Raw genomic sequence first — 12,824 nt, forward strand, 5'->3', positions numbered from 1 at the left:
ATCCTAGTTGACCACCAGCTGCTGCCACATGATGCTGGGAGGCCTGGGGAAGCTGGCCGCCAAGGGCCTGGCCCACCGCACTGAGAAGGCCACCGAGGGAGTCAGTGAGGACCTGGGGCTCCTTTCTACCTGGGCTGGGGGGATCTGGGGCAGACTGGGTCTGTTGGAGGCGGATCTTAGTGGGCAGGTGAGGACCTGGGGGGAGGCCTTGGCCCCTCAGGAACCCTGGTCTCCAGCCCCACCAGGACAGCACAGAGTTGAGGGGTGCAGAGCTGGGGAGGTCTCCTGGGGGCAGGGCATGAGTCTGGATGCTGGGTGAACACTGGCAGCTTGGACCCTTCCCTCTGGAAATCTGGGGAACCTTTCTTGTCAAAACAGCCTATTCTGAATAACCTATGCAGGAAAAGGAAGATGGATTTTTATTCTTACCATAACTTTAAAGCTTCAGAGATTTCTTAACAAGTCACCAAGTCTGATCTGTTCAAAGTCAAAAAGGACATTTTCAATTTCATCCAAGTCCCCTACAGCATGTTTATTTTTATTTGTATTTGTATTTGAAACGGAGTCTTGCTCTGTCCGCCAGACTGGAGTGTAGTGGTGGGATCTCGGCTCACTATAAACTCTGCCTCCTGGGTTCAAATGATTCTTGGGCCTCAGCCTCCTGAGTGGTTGGGATTACAGGTGCCCGCAGCTGTGCGTGGGGAGACCCAGCCAGGCCCCACCCGTGGGTCATCGTGTGAAAAACGGTCTTGCCTGATTTTGTGTCCTCTTTCTAAATGGCAGCAGACGCGTAATTTGTTTTTGACTCTGCGGATGGTGTGGACCACCTGCTTTAACCACAGAACATACTGCGTTAGGGCATGGTCTAGATGGTTCTCTCTGTGGAATGGTAAGAAGACAAAGTCGCGAAAGACTATGTGACAGCACACTGGGACAAAATAACATGTAAAATTCTATGTTAAATGTTAAATTGATGTGTTTGAGCTATGAGTAGAACTATGTACAAAGCAAGTGTATATCTCATTCCTTTTAAACAAAATAGATTCTGGGTAGATGAAGGACTTAAATTTACATAAATGAATCTATTAACTTACTAGGAGATAACCATCTTAGCTCAGGCTGCTATTATAAAATACCATAGGCCAAGCGCAATGACTCATGCCTGCAATCCCAGAACTTCGAGAGGTCAAGGCGGGTGGGCCAACTAAGGTCAGGAGTTCAAGACCAGCCTGATCAATATGGTGAAACCCTGTCTCTACTAAAAATACAAAAACTAGGGGGGCATGGTGACACATGCCTGTAATCCCAGCTACTCAGGAGTCAGAGGCAGGCGACTCCCTTGAACCTGGGAGGCGGAGGTTGCAGTGAGCTGAGATTGCGCCAGTACACTCCAGCCTGGGTGACATGGCAAGACTCTGTCTCAAAAACAAAAACAAAAACCGTAAACTGGGTAACTTAGAAACAACATAAATTCATTTCTCACACTCCTGGAGGATGGGAAGTGCAAGGTCAAGGCACTGGCAGATTTGGCATCTGGTGAGGGCGTCTTCCTGGTTCGTGGCTGGGCCTAGCTGTGTCCTCACATGGTGGGAGGAGCTAGCTCTCTGTGGTCTTTTTTATGTGGGTGCTAATTTCAACCTCTCAAAGGCCGCACCTCTGAATACCATCACATTAGGACTGAGGATTTCTTTTTTTTTTTCTTGAGACAGAGTCTCGGTCTGTCGCCCGGGCTGGAGTGCAGTGGCCGGATCTCAGCTCACTGCAAGCTCTGCCTCCCGGGTTTACGCCATTCTCCTGCCTCAACCTCCCCAGTAGCTGGGACTACAGGCGCCCACCACCTCGCCCGGCTAGTTTTTTGTATTTTTTAGTAGAGACGGGGTTTCACCGTGTTAGCCAGGATGGTCTCGATCTCCTGATCTCGTGATCCGCCCATCTCAGCCTCCCAAAGTGCTGGGATTACTGGCTTGAGCCACCGCGCCCAGCCAGGACTGAGGATTTCAACATAAGCGTTTTGAGGGGGAAGACATCATAAACATTTAGACATAGTAATAACTTTGGCCTAATCTTGGAGAGGGGAGAATCCTTAGAACTATGACAAAAAAAAAAAAAAAAAAAAACCAACCAAACAAACAAAAAAAAGCAGCCATAAAGGAAATACTAAGTAAATTGGACAATACAAAACTTCGAAATTTTCTGTAGCCAAAAAAAAAAAAAAAAAAAACTATAAACCCAGCCAAAAGAAAAATCACAAACTAATGAAAAATATGTGTAATAAAAATGATAATCCAATATAACAACCCAATATAAAAATGGGCAAAAGACATGAGCAGGCATTTTCCAGAAAAAAGGACAAGCAGGCAATGTACCCATGAGATGCTCAGTCTCACTCTCAGTTGAAGAAATACAAGTTGTTGGGGAAATTAAAACCAAATTCAAATTCATTCTGCCAGGAGTCCTGCTGCCCTTGGTCCTGTCGGGCCACTCCAGGGACTAATCCATTAAGATGGCCACATCCCACAGGTCACTCAAGAGGACACAAGTTCAGCAGGTGGATCACTAGGACATTCTTCCTCTTTCTTTCCAACAGCCATTGCTGAAGCCGTAAAGAAAGACCAAGAGTCGGGACAAAAAGATGAAGGAAGTCACTGAGACAGTGACCAACACAGTCACAAATGCCATCACCCATGCAGCAGAGAGTCTGGGCAAACTTGGACACTGAGTGCACCTGCTACCACGGCCCACCCTGCCCGAGTCCCAATAAAAAGTAGTGAAATGAGTACATCGAGCTCTGGATTTATTCCCATTTGGATAGAAACACTAGGCAAAGTATTTTCTTGTTGATAGAAAATATTTTACATATGTATGGAGTATATTTGAGTATTTATTGCATGCACAGATTGTGTGGTGATCAATCAGGGTGCTTAGGGTGCCCATCACCTTGAACATTTGGTATTACTATGTGTTGGATACATTTCAAGTCCCCTCTTCTAGCTACTTTGTTTTTTCGTGTTTGTTTTGAGACAGAGTCCTGCTCTGTCACCCAGGCTGGAGGGCAATGGTGTGATCTTGGCTCACTGCAACCTCTGCCTCCCAGGTTCAAGCAATCTCCTGCCTCAGCCTCCTGAGTAGCTTGGACTACAAGCGCAGGCCACCATGCCTGGCTAATTTTTTATTTTTTATTTTTTGTATTTTTAGTAGAGACGGGGTTTCACCATGTTAGCCAGGCTGGTCTCGAACTCCTGACTTCAAGTGATCTGCCTGCCTGGGCCTCCCAAAATGCTGGGATTATAGGCATGGGATACTGTGCCTAGCCTTCTAGCTACTTTGAAATATACAATACATTGCTGCTAAGTATAGTCACCCTACGTGAAGTATTTTTCAACAGAAACCCTTTGCATGTCCCCCTTGTCTCCTCTGCTGAGGCGGACACTGGCACTGGGGCTCCTGCTGCTGGCTGGATAGGTCCCCATGATGAATCAGATGCTTCTCTCTCACACTAAGATCTTTCATGTCAGGAAGGGGCTCTTCTGGATGAATAGTGTCTGTGCTATGTTTCCTAAAAACCTGTTTCCCCAGAAACTATACATAGTTTTCAGCCACCTCAGTGTTTCAAGAACACGCTAAGGGGGGACCCTCATTTGTCTTGCATGTTTTTGTATTTTTCTTGAGATATTCTTGCAGAACTCAGGGCAGATAACAGACCAGCTTGATGAAGAATTTAGCAAGGCAGGCCCCCACTGAGCTGCTTCCTGTTCTCCCAGAGCTCAGATAAGCATTTCTGCTGGACAGTTACAGAATCTGGTCAAGGAGAGACTGAGTCACTGCTCAGTCATCCTAGAAGCTGCTGTTGATTTTTTCTTTTCTTTTCTTTTTTCAAGATGGAGTCTCGCTCTGTTGCCCAGGCAGGAGTGCAGTGGCATGGTCTTGACTCACTGCAACCTCCACCTCCTGGGTTCAAACAATTATCCTGCCTCAGCCTCCTGAATAGCTGGGACTACAGGCACCCGCCACCATGCCCAGCTAAGTTTTTGTATTTTTGGTACAGACGGGATTTCACCATGTTAACCAGGATGGTCTCGGTCTCCTGACCTCATCATCCGCCTGCCTTGGCCTCCCAAAGTGCTGGGATTTACAGGCGTGAGCCACCGCACCTGGCCCAGAATATTTATGCAGAGACTGATGTCAGGGCTACGTGTTGATAGTGGGTAGTAGTGGGCAGATGCCTGGCTCTCTCTCTTTCTTCTCATGAGCAAGTCAGTATCATACAGGTTAAATATATCTTTAAGTAGCATTTAACCTAAAAAAATTTTTTAACATAAAAAGAGAAATAATTTATAAAAATATTGCATCCCCTATTTATCTTGCTGGAAACTATTTGTTCTTAGCAGAAATAAGAAGAAAAGGTGTTTTGCTTAAAAAATAAGTGAGTTTCTCACCCTATTTCTGGATCTCATCTAGAATTGGCCTCACAGTTTGTGAACAGCCCAGGAATAGCCAGTGTTTTAGCTTTGGAACGTTTGCCACTTTCCAGCTACAGCTGGATCTTATATCTTGGTTTGGTTCCTGATGACTTTCAAATTCTCCTGATCCAAACACAAGCACAGAAGCACGAGCACATTGTTGGTGGCAGTACAGACTGAAACACCCTCTTTGGATGGCAGTGCCTCACACAGGACTTTATTCTCCAGGTGTGCACAGGTACACACAGGTGCCCAAAGGATAAACACACAGATTTATTGTAGCATAATTGTTTTATCAAGCGATTAGAAACATCCTAGAATGTTAACCAAGTCAAAAAGGTTTACTCTGCTTATTAGGTTTGGTGTACAATATGGAGGTGACATCTATCACTTCCAGTGTATTATAGATACTTTAGCTCGAAAAATGAGACCTGTACCTACATGGACACCAAAAGGGACTGGTTAACGAATATTGCATATACAGGGGTGTGGGGCGGCTCTGGGGCCAGGGATGACCGTGACCGTGGTTGTGGTAGCTCCAGGACAAGAACATGGACCCCAGGAAGCGCTGTGAAATGGGCTGGCTCTGGAGCCAGCCAGGGGGACAATTGCAACAGATGCTCAGAAGCACCACTGGAAGCTCAGATGTGGGCGCCCCAACCAGAAGCTGAGAGGGGTACAGAGAAGCTACAGAGAAGCCCTTCTGATGGGCCAGGGAGCAAGCGGACTCCTTCCAGGCTCCAGGAACACCAAGAAGCAATATGAAACCTGTTCATGAGAGGAGTCAGGAATGCCTTCGACCGAAGAAACGAGACCTCCCGGTGACCAGAGAGGATATAGGGAGAACTACCAGCTGCTCCACTAACCACACACCCTCCAGTGATGCCTCTGAATGCTCCTGAGGGGTTGTGGTGGCTGAGCCGAGCCAGGCAGGAGCCGGAGTCAGCCGGGGGGGTAATGGAGCTGAGGCCATCACCGGTCTGACAGTGAACCAATATGGCATGCTGTATAAGTGACTATGCGGCCTGCCACCTTCTCACCAACTGGCCTCCCATCTGTGTTGAATATGAGCCCCTTACCGCTGGAAAAAATAAAATGCATATACAGTTGATTAAATGGAATGCTCCATGGCTATTAGGGATGATGAAAAAGGGCTGGGTGCAGTGCTGACGTCTGTAATTCCAGCACTTTGGTAAGCCAAGGTGGGCAGATCACCTGAGGTCGGGATTGTAAGACCAGCCTGACCAACATGGAGAAACCTCATGTCCTCTGAAAATACAAAATGAGCTGGGCATGGTGGCTCACACCTGTAATCCCAGCACTTTGGTAACCGAGATGGGATGACTGCTTGAGTCCAGGAGTTCAAAACCAGCCTCTCTCCAAAAAAAAAAAAAAAATGTACGTATTTATTTTTGAGACAGGGTCTTGCTCTGTCACCTAGGCTGGAGTGCAGTGCCATGATCTCCACTCAGTGCACCCTCCACCTCCTGGGCTCAAGCGATTCTCCTGCCTCAGCCTCTCGAGTAACTGGGATTACAGGCACCTGCCACCACACTTAGCTAATTTTTGTATTTTTAGTAGAGACGGGGTTTCACCATGTTGGCCAGGATGGTCTTGAACTCCTGACCCCGAGGGATCTGCCCGCCTTGGCCTTCCAAAGTGCTGAGATTACAGGCGTGAGCTGTCCCGTCAGGCCCCGTAACAGGTTTTTCTTTATGGCTGCTGCCTGCCTCTTTCCTGGCTCACTTCTTCATGTCCCACCCAGTGTTCCCTGTGCCTCCAGATAAAGGAACTTTCGCCAAATCCTTGTCTCAGGGCAGCTCCTAGGGGAACCCAAACTAGGACATTTCATGCCATTTTTATAAAGCACAAAAATAGGTGAAATTATTCTGTGCTATTAGAAGTCTGGGTGATGATTGCCCTCGGGTGAGAGGAAGGTAGAGACTAGATGGGGACAGATGGGGGTTTCGGGGGTGCTGGTAATGTTCTGTTTCCAGATCTGAGTACCGGTTAAATGACTGTGTTTTTTATTTGTGAAAATTCATTGAGACATACAGTTATAAAAGGTGCAATTTTTGGTAGGATTATTATAACTCTATAAAATACTTTAAAAATTATGCAGTTAGTTTTGGTGGAATGCAGGAGTTTCTTGTTTGGTGTTTCGTTGTTTGTTTTTAGAGTGCGGATCTTGTTCTGTCATGCAGGCTGGAGTGCAGTGGTGCAGTCATAGCTCACTGCAGCCTCAACCCCTCCTGTGCTTAAGCAATCCTCCCGCTTTGGCTTCCGAAGTAGCTGGTATTACAGGCAGGAGCCACCACACCTGGCCTGAGTTTTATTTATTTATTATTATTATTTTATTTTATTTTATATTTTTTGAGACGGAGTCTAGCTCTGTCGCCCAGGCTGGAGTGCAGTGGCGCGATCTCGGCTTACTGCAAGTTCCGCCTCCCAGGTTCAAGCCATTCTCCTGCCTCAGCCTCCCAGGTGGCTGGAACTACAGGCGCCCGCCACCATGTCTGGCTAATTTTTTTTTTTGTATTTTTAGTAGAGACGGGGTTTCACCGTGTTAGCCAGGATGGTCTCAATCTCCTGACCTTGTGGTCTGCCCGCCTCGGCCTCCCAAAGTACTGGGATTACAGGCGTGAGCCACCGCCCCCGGCCCTCAGTTTTATTTTTTACAGTGAAGGAATGGTAACAATTCTTACTCACTGGCTTTTGAAAAGAAAATGGAAATCATACATTAGTAGTAAGTAAAACAACAGATCATTTTTATAATTATTTTTCTGATCCACATATGGCCAGAAAATAGGAAGAGACAAAGGCCAGAGGGATGAAAAGTTGGTTCCAGGTAGCAAAGGAGAGGACAAAAAAGAGAAGAGATAGGCTGGGTTCGGTGACTCACGTCTGTAATCCCAGCACTTTGGCCGAGGCAGGCCGATCACGAGGTCAAGAGATCAAGACCATCCTGGCCAACGTGGTGAAACCCCGTCTCTACAAAAAATACAGGAATTAGCCACGTGTAGTGGTACACGCCTGTAGTCCCAACTTATTGGGAGGCTGAGGCAGGAGAATTGCTTGAACCCAGGATGGGGAGGTTGTAGTGAGCCAAGATCATGCCATTGCACTCCAGCCTGGTGACAGAGCAAGACTCCATCTCAAAAAAAAAAAAAAAACAAAAGGAAAGAGAAGACATAGAGAGGATACGGTAGACACAGACCAAGGAGAGAGAAAAGAGCAAGTGACAACAAAACATGAATACAGGAAGACAGACTTTTTATCTCCATGCTGTCAGAATGGATGTAAGGATTCCTCTCCAAAGCGGAAATGCATAGGCATTCATGTAATGCCCTCTTTATTCTACATTCAACAAAGACAAATTTCTAAAACCTTGTTTTACATTCAACAAAGACAATCTCTTTTGAGAAAGCAGCAGGGTCAATCCCCATTCACAAAGGGTAGTGCATCTCTTTTCACAGCATCATGTTTCCATCTGGTGGCCTTTTAGGATATCATGGACAAGGACTCAAGATTTAAAGCTAAGGCAGGGCAGATATTTCCTGCTGGCATCTGTCTTGTTTGAGCGTTAAACCCAGGCCTCAGATGGGGAGTCTGCACTCCTATGGCAGATTGTGAAGAGAGGCGTGGAAGAAGACATCTAAACCAACCCTGTGAATTTCATTTTAGGGTGGACTGAACAACAACATTCACATCAAAAACAAGCATATTATCATGAGATTTATTAACCTTCGTCAGCCACTCCTACTAGGTCTTCCTATAGATATTAATGATTAAAAAAAAAAAAAAAAAGAACCAACATCCAAAGTAAAATTTTCTGGGAGATTCCAGATAGGCCTATTATGAAGTTGAATTGTTCACTGTAGTGACACTGAAACATTTATTGCAATACATTACAGAACAGGTTTAAACTGCATAGGCACACGTGCACATACACCTGCCTACTCCAAACTCATGTCTGAGTTCTCTATTCTTCCTCAATAAAAAACAAAAGCTTTGCTGATATTTTTTTAAGTGTAATTTAGGGATTTAAGATGGGGCAAGAAAAAATATCTGAAAGGCCCTCCACTCCATGCTGTGCCCTTATAAATGATAGAACAGATAGAGAAATTAAATTACTGACTATACAACTGGGCTTGAAGTCATAAAAGGGAGTGCTTGGGATCACAGAAATAAACAAGGAAGCGTTTATGAAGCCATGGGAGAAGCCAAGGCCCAGGTAACCCGAGTCTGCACCCACCTGGGAGTGCTGCTGAACCCTGAGACTCAGGTGGAGAATTGGAAACCAGAAAACTAGTGTGCATTGAAGAAGTGCCAGATGTCTGAGGGAGCCCACTGCTATGAAAGAGACATGACAAATAGAGCAAATGAAAAATTTCTATACAATCAAAGGTCAATAAAGCAAGTACATTTAATACTTTCAGCAAAACAAGGAAAAATAAAACCAAGCAATGATGAAAAAGAACTAGTCAGAGATCTCAAAACTTAAAGCCCAAGTTATTGAAAGAAAAAACTCAAAAGATAGGCTGAGTAACAGCAGAGACACACTGAAGTGTCCTTTAGCAAGACGGAGCATTCAGTTGAGGGAATCTTGCAGGTTAAAGCACAAAGAAAGAAAGGTGAAAAGGTTAACAGCCATAAAAGCTGGGTGATCGCATTCAAGCTTTCGTCCAGTCAGAATGCCAAAGACAGAGAGAGAATGGGAGAAAGTAGTATTTACTTAACAGCTAAAAATTCCCCAGAAGTGAAGAATGCTATGAAAATAGAGAGAAAAATGTTAAAAGCTATCAAAGCAAAAAAATAGTTTAAAGTCAAAGAAATAAGGATCAGATTTTCCTCATTAGTTTCATTAGCAACACTGGATACAGGCCAATGAGGCAATGTCTTCAATGAGCTCTTGGAAAATAACATATTTATGCTGAATCCTATAACCCAGCTACAGAATCACTTAAGGGCACCCTGAAACAAAGCCATTATTTTCTTTTTTGAGACAGGGTATTGCTCTGTTGCCCAGGCTGGAGTGCAGCGGCATGATCATGGCTCACTGCAGCCTTGACCTCCCTGGCTCAAGCGATCCTTCCACCTCAGCCCCCCAAGTAGCTGTGACTACAAGAACCTACCATCACGCCTGGCTAATGTAGTTCATTTTTGTGTAGAGACGGGGCTTTCCCATGTTGCCCAGGCTGGTCTTGAACTTCTGGGCTCAAGTGATCTGACTACCTTGGCCTGCCAAAGTGCTGGAATTATAGGCGTGAGCCACCACACCCGGCCCAAAGGCATTTTTGAACATTCAAGATTTAAGGAAGTTTACCACCAACAGATTCTGTTGAAAAGAACTACTTGAGAAGTCCTCCTGCAAGAAATGACATGAATCCAGAGGAAGAAGCAGTGTGACAAAAGTAACACTTCTCTAAGTAATCAGCCAATGCTATTATTTAACACTAACGTATTGATTGCCAAGGATGCGTAAAATTACAATTTAGAATTCTCGATTATATCCACAGGAGAGTTGGGGAAAAGAAAAACACCGAGAGGAAGTGAACATTTCTTATCTTGTCTGGGAAGAGTCTATATGTACTGTTTACCTTTAGGTTTTGTTAGGCAACATTATGTACGGATATAAAAAATTAAGAGTAACCATTAGACAAATAGCAATGAAATGTGTAAATTTCAAACCAGTAGACGAAATAAGATGGAACAAAGAAATTTCAATCAACCCAACAGAAAACAAGAATGGGAACAAAAAGAGAAACAGAGCATAATCAGTAGAAAACAAAGATAGGCCTGGCGCGGTGGCTCACGCCTGTAATCCCAGCACTTTGGGAGGCTGAGGAGGGTGGATCACTTGAGGTCAGGAGTTCAAGACCAGCCTGGCCAATATGGTAAAACCCCATCTCTACTAAAAGTACAAAAATTAGCCGGGCTTGGTGGCAGGCACCTGTAATCCCAGCTACTTTGGAGGCTGAGGTAGGAGAATCCCTTGAACTTGGGAGGTGGAGGTTGCAGTGAGCCGAGATCATGCCGTTGTACTCTAGCCTGGGTGACAGGTGAGACTCTGTCTCAAACAAACAAACAAACAAAAAACAAAAAAAACCTCCACAAAGATAATAAAGTCGAAACAAAGGAGTGTTCATAATAAATGCGCAATAAGAAAAAAAATCAAATGAATAGCAAATAGGCAATTCATATGAAAACAGTGTTTAAGGAAATTAAAATTGCTAAGAAAGAAAAAATGCTCTGTCTCACCATTTATCAAGGAAATACAAATAAGAGGGCATTGAGATGCTATTTTTACTGATTAGATTGACAAGTATTTTTAACTTTGATAACAAATGTTAGCCGGAGTTGGGCAAACGGGTACCCTCATGTCCCACCGGAGGGAGTGCGTATTAGTGCAGTCAATTTGGAGGGCATCTGACATACCTGTTAAAACCAAAACACTTCCATGTGTGTGCAAGAAAGTATAGTCAAGATTATCTTAGCAGCATTACTGGTAGCAGTGAGATATTAGCAATGATCTAAAGGTCCATCAATGGGAGAATAACTACATGAACTATAGTATGTTCCTACCACAGAATACTCTGCAGCAGTTCAAAACAGTAATTTAGAATATTTACTTCCCTTCCTTCCTCCCTCCCTCCCTCCCTCTTTCTTTCCTTCCTTCCTTCCTCTCTTTTTTTTTTTCTTTCTCTTTCTTTCTCTCTCTCTCCCCCCCCCCTTTTTTTTTGATAGAGTCTTCCACTGTCTCCCAGGCTGGAGTGCAGTGGTACAATCTCAGTTCACTGCAACCTCTGCCTGGTAGGTTCAAGCAATTCTCCTGCCTTAGCCTTCCAAGTAGCTGGGATTGCAGGAACCCACCACCATGCCTGGTGACTTTTTGTATTTTTAGTAGAGACGGGATTTTACTATATTGGCCAGGCTGGTCTCGAACTCCCGACCTCAGGTGATCCACCCGCCTTGGCCTCCCAAAGTGCTGGGATTACAAGTGTGAGCCATTGCGCCCCTCCAGATTCATTTCTTATAGTACGAGTAGACTTACTGTGACTATTTTAAAATTTTCAGAAGGAAAGGAACAGAAATCTATTTTATATGTGTAAAACCACATAAAACAATACCACCATCTTTTCACAAAGCCCTTTGCCCTTCCCGCTTGCCCTCTTCTTTCTCCTATGCTGTTTGCCACCCTCTTTTTGCCCTCCATCTACCCCAAAACTATTTTCCCCATCATCTTTTTCCCAATCCTCTTTCCTACCTCCTCTTGCCACTCTCTTTTCTCCTCCCACTTGCCACCCTCTCTTCCCCTTCTGTCTACCCAAAAGCTTTTTACCCACCGTTTTTCTTTCTGCACCCTGTTTTCTCACAACCTTCTCTCCCTCCCGCTTGCCACCCTCTTTTTCCTTCTCCGACTTGTCACCCTCTTTCCCCCTCCAACTACCCAAAAACATTTTCCCCCACGGTCTTTTCAGAAAACCTTGTCTCCCTTACTCACCACTCTCTTTTGACCCCTGCTGCTCACCACCCTGTCTTCCCTCTACATCCACCTCAAAACTTTTTTCCTCACTGTCTTTCCCCACTCACCATCTTTTCACAAAGCCTTCTCCCCGCTCCTGCTCACCACCCTCTTTTCCCCACTCCCACCCCTCTCCCACATGCCACCCTTTTTTCATCCTCCATCTACCCCAAAACTATTTTTCCATCGTCGTTTTTCCAAACCTCCTTCCCACCTCCTGCTTATCACCCTTTTCCCCCTCCATCTGCCCAAAAACTTTCCCCCCACTCTTTCCCCACCGTCTTTTACACCTCCTGCTGGCCACGGTCTTTTCCGGCTCCATCCACCCAAAAACTTTTCTCCCCACTCTCTTTTCTCCCCACTGTCTTTTCACAAAACCTTCTCTCCCTCTTGCTCGCCCCCTTTTTGCCTCCTTTACCACCCTCTCTTTATTCCTCCCACCTGCCACCCTCCAGGGTCAGGCCCTGAGTCCTGGCAGTCTGGCCGCACCCCACCTTCAGCAGGGAGAGGCGCAGGGCTGGGAGGGGCCTGGAGTCTTGCCTGGGGCATCACTTTTGCAAATTCATTTTGGGCAGGCCTTGGTTTCCCTGGCAGCGATTCCAATGGAAGCTAGCTTCAAGCCTTGCAACACCTGCATTTCCCGGCCAGGCAGGTGTCACAGCGGCGTCTCTCCTGCCCCAGGACGTGCACGGTGCTTGGCACAAGGGCGGCAGCGATGCCAGCTTCAGCAGCGCAGCATGGCCGCTCAGGCCCAGGCCCCGGCCTGGGTTCGCGGGTTCGCGGGTTCGCGGGTTCGCGGGTTCGCGGGTTCGCGTTAGTGCGGCGCTGCCGGGGTGGGC

At 45.8% G+C, this 12,824-nt stretch overlaps 1 protein-coding gene across 1 annotated transcript; it reads left to right on the forward strand.

Annotated features, from left to right (window-relative positions):
- LOC102140335 (protein FAM25A-like) lies at positions 1-2,719 on the forward strand. Its single transcript, XM_074000850.1, is given in 3 exon segments — positions 1-104; positions 2,504-2,621; positions 2,623-2,719. Coding segments are annotated over 3 exon segments (291 nt in total). The 5' UTR covers positions 1-28.
- Positions 2,720-12,824: the final 10,105 nt, after the last annotated feature.

This window comes from Macaca fascicularis, chromosome 9 (assembly GCF_037993035.2).
Source record: "Macaca fascicularis isolate 582-1 chromosome 9, T2T-MFA8v1.1".
Taxonomy (NCBI): Eukaryota; Metazoa; Chordata; class Mammalia; order Primates; family Cercopithecidae; genus Macaca; species Macaca fascicularis.